The sequence below is a fragment of the Impatiens glandulifera genome, chromosome 1, assembly GCF_907164915.1.
Source record: "Impatiens glandulifera chromosome 1, dImpGla2.1, whole genome shotgun sequence".
NCBI lineage: Eukaryota > Viridiplantae > Streptophyta > Magnoliopsida > Ericales > Balsaminaceae > Impatiens > Impatiens glandulifera.
Window position 1 is genome coordinate 59,852,007 of NC_061862.1, and position 6,116 is coordinate 59,858,122.

General features: G+C 29.0%; 1 protein-coding gene across 1 annotated transcript; it reads right to left on the bottom strand.

Moving 5' to 3' along the window:
* Positions 1-1,136: 1,136 nt before the first annotated feature.
* Positions 1,137-2,306, bottom strand: LOC124929265 (protein SOB FIVE-LIKE 1-like). Its single transcript, XM_047469590.1, has 2 exons — positions 1,959-2,306; positions 1,137-1,211 (listed from the first exon to the last, which is right to left on the bottom strand). The coding sequence occupies exons 1-2, from the start codon at positions 2,304-2,306 to the stop codon at positions 1,137-1,139; spliced, it is 423 nt and encodes a 140-aa protein (XP_047325546.1).
* Between the last annotated feature and the right edge of the window lie 3,810 nt (positions 2,307-6,116).

The window sequence follows — 6,116 nt, forward strand, 5'->3', positions numbered from 1 at the left end:
AGGATGGAGAGTGTGCAAAACCCCAACCCGATACCCGAAATATTAATATATATATTTATTTATTAAAGTTAGAAAATGAATTTTCAAATTCCACATTATTACCATCATTACAAATTTACAATAAATATATTTTTTATGTTATCTATATCCACACTCCACCCCAAACATTATTTTAATTTATTCCACATAACTCTTAATTTTTATTTTTTTAATAATAGAATGTTTTCTCTCCTCAACTTCTACAATATAACTATGCAATGTAGTAATATTTTTATTTTTATTTTTATTTTAATATTTAGTATATAATAAATCTAAATTTATATTTTAATCGGGTAATAGGGTACCTGTCGGGGATCGGGTACCCTACGAATTGGGGATGTAATACAAATAAAGATCTAAGAGTCGGGGTCGGAGTCGGATAGTAAATTAAAAATTGGGTTTGGAGATGGGTATTTTACTACCAAACAGATAGGGTACTCGTTATTCTCTAGGGGTGAAACATTCAAATAAAAAAAAAAACTAATACAACTAATCATATGAATTATCAATAATTAATCAAATGAAAAATAGCAATACATTAGGTAGAGACATAACTTATTTAATGATTCCTAACAACTAAAAATCCAAATCCAGAAGACTATATGCCTGCTCATAAATGTAAGCATCTAATAAGACTTTTTAAATTCAAACAACCATTTCAAAGAATGTGTCACTCTTGTAATTATATTATGAATAATTATTCAACTTCTTAAGTATACTTCTTTATTTTTATTTTTATCAAAATAACTAAGAGATTATTAAATGCCCCTAAAACACAAATGAGATTCCAAATGACAAACATACAAAACAAAGGAAGTAAAAGAATCAGCATTCAACTCAACAATACTAGTCAACATTTTGAGTTAATTGTAGATTCATACCACCAGCTTAATTCCCATTGGCAACGAAAGTGAAACTAAAAAAGTTAAAATAAGCTAGCTAGTCACACGGCCAATTCGAAGACGTGAAGACATTTCGTGTTGAATGTAGATCAAGCTAGTTCAAATCTATGTCCAATTTTTTTTTTTTTGGAAAATTTGTAATCCAATATTGTTTGGTATACTAAGTAGTTGCAAGGATTAACCACGACCAAGACATTATCCATATGAGAAATTCGATTGCAGGCTGGATGTAGGCATCTTTGGACAATCTTGAGGCTGCCCAAGAGAAGTCTAAAAACAACATTTGAATCACTTTTGAAGGGATGAAGTAATCATTTCTTTTAAAAGAAGATTTATAGTTAAATTAAAGAGAATAGTTATCATTATAACAAACAAAGGAATCATTATAGATATATGAACTTAGATGATATCATTGTCAACCACTTTTCTTCTTTTAAAGGTAACTTGTATTAGAAAAATCTGGATGAATTACATAGGTTTCTATTTTAGATGATCTTTGCTTCATAATAGTGTTGAAAGAAAATTTACATTCTTAATTTTCACAAGAGCAGAGTGGGTGAGAAAGGAGTCGAAAAAAATCAAATCGCAACTATAACAGCAGGGCAAAATGTTGAAAACCAAATCATGAGAAAAACATTTAGATTTAGAATCTTGAAAATGAAAAGTATATTGATGGCTTGAATGTTTTTGATGCTTTGTTGATGTTCTATTGTTGCATTTAATTGAATTATTGATAATTCATATCACAATTTAATTCATAATTAGTTTATTTTCCCACAAAACTATACTCTAAATTCTTTTCTCTCACCTTCAAGGTGTTCTTCATCATGTATTCAAACAAACAATCATGTGCATCCAAATTAAAAATTTAGAAACCGTCATCTTTATAAATAAATTTAAAAAAATCATTTTTAACTCCATGACAGTAGTACTCAAAGAAATGAATAAATAACGATTTAATTAATTAATAAATAAAATCATATGCCAACCAACATCCCCAAATCATCTCTTTCTTACCTTATTATTATTATTATTGTCAAGAACTCTTCCCTTTGTTGAATTAATCTTTCCTTTCTGATCCTTTGATGGCATCTTCTTCATTTCTGCTTTCTTTTTCAAATATTGCTCCTTTACTCGGCTCTGGCCCGAAGATGCATCTGAAGCCATCGAATCATCGCTCTCATCTTCTCGTTTAGCCCCCCTTCGATGCCCATCTTCTTCATCGTCGTCATGTTTCTCATCTTGTTCTTCGTTGTCGTCGTCGTCATCGTCGTCGTCGTCTGAAATGGGGGAGCCGATGTACATGGTCCAGCCAGACTCACAACTGTAACATTCTTCTTCTCCAGTGTTTTGGGAATAATCCATTGAAATGGACGAAGAAAGAAGAGACTCAAAAGCTAAGAGAAAAAAGAGTGAGTTGGAAAGAAAGGGAGAGAACAAATATATATAGTCAGTGTCTACATCTAAATGAAAGCTACATACAATTAATTATTTATTATTATTTTATTTCCTTTTGAATATAAGCACCTGGATTACATGAACCGCCATTGAATACTATAAGACCTTGTTTGATCTTGATTATTCAAGGGTTTTTTTGGGTTTTGTCCAAAAGACATTCTTTTATATATATAAAAAATAACATATATTTAGATTGTTAATTGATTTATAAAATATTTTAGTAGTGATATGATAGAGAGAAAATTTCTATAAAATTAGGAACTTGTTCTGTTTGAATTTATTGTAAGAACCTGATTTATTTAAAAAATGTAGGGCGATGTTGATTTGAGGAGAATTTTTTTATTTTTTTTTTAAAGTAAATGGACTTACAAGAATACATAAAATAAATATTATTTTATTTAAATAAAATGTATTTTAGTATTTTGATTAATGATTTCAATAATACAATTGAGGAGAGAAGTGATGTAATAATGTTTAGATTTAAAAAATAAAATTAACCCAAACTCGTTAACGAACTAAAGTGACAAAAATGTTTGGTTACGAGTTTGATTCACATTTAAAACGTCTTAAATTAAGTATGACTATGTAAGGTCTGTGTAAGGTTAGAGTAATGTTTAGTTACGAGTCGGATTCTCATTTAAAATGTCTTAAATTAAGTATTACCGTGTAAGGTTAGGGTTAGGTTACTTTCTTACATTAAAAAATCAACTGAACAATTTCTTCGTAAAATTTCAAAAGAAAAAAATGAGAGCCGAGCCGAGGGAAGACATAGAAAAAGCAAGTAGCTGTCAAATTTATGATGAGAAAGCTGTCCTACAATAAGGAAGGAAGGAAATAAAAGAAAGAAAGGATTAGCTAGAGATGAGAGATTAGTAGTAATTTACTCGTACACGGCCTTAATGACTCTGAATTATATGAATTATTAATTATCTTGACATTTATAGAAAAGCAGCCTTTAATTAATGCTATACAGATCATCATCAACTATATATGTGCTTGTGTGTTTGTTATATATATGGGATGGACCCTTTCTTCTTCAATAGCTACGTTAGAAAACGACCTTTTCGATATCCTCATTTCCTTGCACATGCCAATGTAATCATCTACTCACATAAAACAAAACCTCATATTTTATTATTATTATTTCTTTTAAATCAATTATAGAACATCCAAAAGATGTATATCTTATGAATCAGGATGTTGTTATGTGACATCTACCAATAAAATTAACTAGCTAGCTAGTTTCATCATTAATCTAATTAATTACTTCACAATTACACTTCAACTAATTAGTCATATGTAATACAAAAAAATAGAACAAGTATATATGAGTAAGCAACCAGACCGACAAGAATTATGTATATTCACGAGTATCTTGTTAACGAGAATAAAGTAACATAGTAATCAATTTTCAAATGATAAGCCCACATAACTTGGTTTAGATTGGATGTATATGTCGAAAGAAAGTTGAATAATAATAATAATAATTACCATAATTTCATTCCGTTGTAATCGAACCTGTAATATTTAGTCTTTATTTTTCTCGCTTAAGCTATCTTAATGAGTTTAATCAAATATATTATTGTTAATACATATATCTATTATTAAAGATTGAACTAACTTTAAAATTTGAATAACATTTATAAGTATTAATTATTTGAAAAAAATTATTTTAAATGTTAAAAATTAACTTATATATAACTTGCTCCTACAAAATTATAAATCATAAATTTATTTTTATTGAAGACCTACAGTACTTTTCAAAATACAAATACAAAATAGATATATTTAAGTTTTTATATATAATTGAAAATTAATAGTATAATGTTTTTTAAATGTTTATTATATTTATATATTTTAGTATAATAATATTTAAACATAGTTATTAATTTCTAATTAAAAAATAATAATATTCAAATTGAGTATAATGGGTGAGATAAATAGTATTCAAATCATAATTACACATTGACGGATAATTCGATACTTTGACATAGAGTTAGATTAGTTATAATTAATTGGATAAAACAAATTGAATGAGAAAGGTTGAATTCATTAATAAATAATAAATTGTTTAAATGAGATTATTTATATACATTATAAAATTAAATATTAGATCACGTGGGAATGACTTTAATGGTAAATTGGTCATTTACCACTTACAAGTGAGAAATTGAGCAAAAGACACTTGCAAATTTTATTATGGTTTATTATGGTTTATTATATAAATAAAGAGGTGAGATCTTGTTTGTTTTGAACACATTTTTATATCAACGAGATGATTTGTCAGATTTTTCCACAGTTTATTAATAGATTAATCTTTTTTAGAAATCTTATTTTTAGTTGTATAAATTTGTTTATATTAGAGAGAGGGGTTAAAAAGACATTTGATATAAACCAAAGATATATTATTTATTTTTCTTCCTCTCCAAAATCCATTCAAGATATCAACAAGAAATAACATTGGAGTGAAACCAACCAGAACCAAAAAACTCAGGCATAAAACTACCCAAAATAATTACTGAAGAAGAGTGTCGGCAAGACTTCATAAATGTCGGGAAATAAGCGACACATATATATATATATATAAAATTTCATTTTTTTCTCTCGAGAGTTTGAGTGGATGAACAGAAAACCCATAATACATCTCATTCAATCATTCTCTCCCATGCTTTCAAATTAGGTTAAGGAAAATATTGGGGTTTTCAAATTAGGTTAATGAAAATATGAGGCGACAGTTAAAGAAATGATAAAAGGATACATAAAATCTCTTGAATTTCACGTCATAGCATCTATACCTGAACGGAGCATATACAAGAAAAAGATAGATTTGTTTGGGTGATTATGGGGTAGATCCTTTGTTTGGGTGATTATGGGAGCGGATCTAAGTTTTAACTAAGATGATTTATAATTTATTTATCTAACTTTAAAAAAATCAAACTCATCCACTTGTTTCATCAATAATTCCCCTTTTATTTATTTAAGCTCAATCCTTCATGATAGGAACAATCCATTTTTCTCTTTAACTATACAAAAATATGAACAAAAACAAGTGCATCCCGCAATAGTAGTTCATGCACTGTTCCATTCCGACCACTTTACTTTCGTTCATTAGGCGATTCCTTTGATCTTATCGATGATTATACATTGGTAACCGCCAAAATCATTCTAACTCCACTATAATCCTAAAATCATCTTTCACAATTCTTTAAAATATGCCACTTTCTGGCTTTCAAAATAGATATCAATAAAGCTTTCGACTCTGTTAGATGGGAAACCATTCGAGACTTTCTGGTTGTCTCTGATTTTCCTATGATTTTTATCGATTGGATTATGCAATGCGTTTCATCATCCTGCTTTGTTGTTAGCGTCAATAGAGTCCACGGAGGCTATTTCAAGGGTGAAAACGGAGTAAGGCAAGGAGACCCCCTCTTTTCTTACTTTTTCGTAGCTATCATGGCGATCTTTGAGAGCATCTTCGCGATGTTCCGAAAGAATCGTCCATACATCTTTCACCCATTCTGTGAGGTAGAGGAGGTAACACATTTATGCTTTGCTGACGATTTGTTCATTCTAGCGCACGCAGACGTTGATTCCATTAAAACTATTAGGGCTGCACTAACGTTCTTTTCTGAGGTAACAGGTTTAACTATTAATGAAAGCAAAAATGTGGCATTTTATGGAGGCGTGAAGGACGAAACAAAGCAGGACATATTCAAC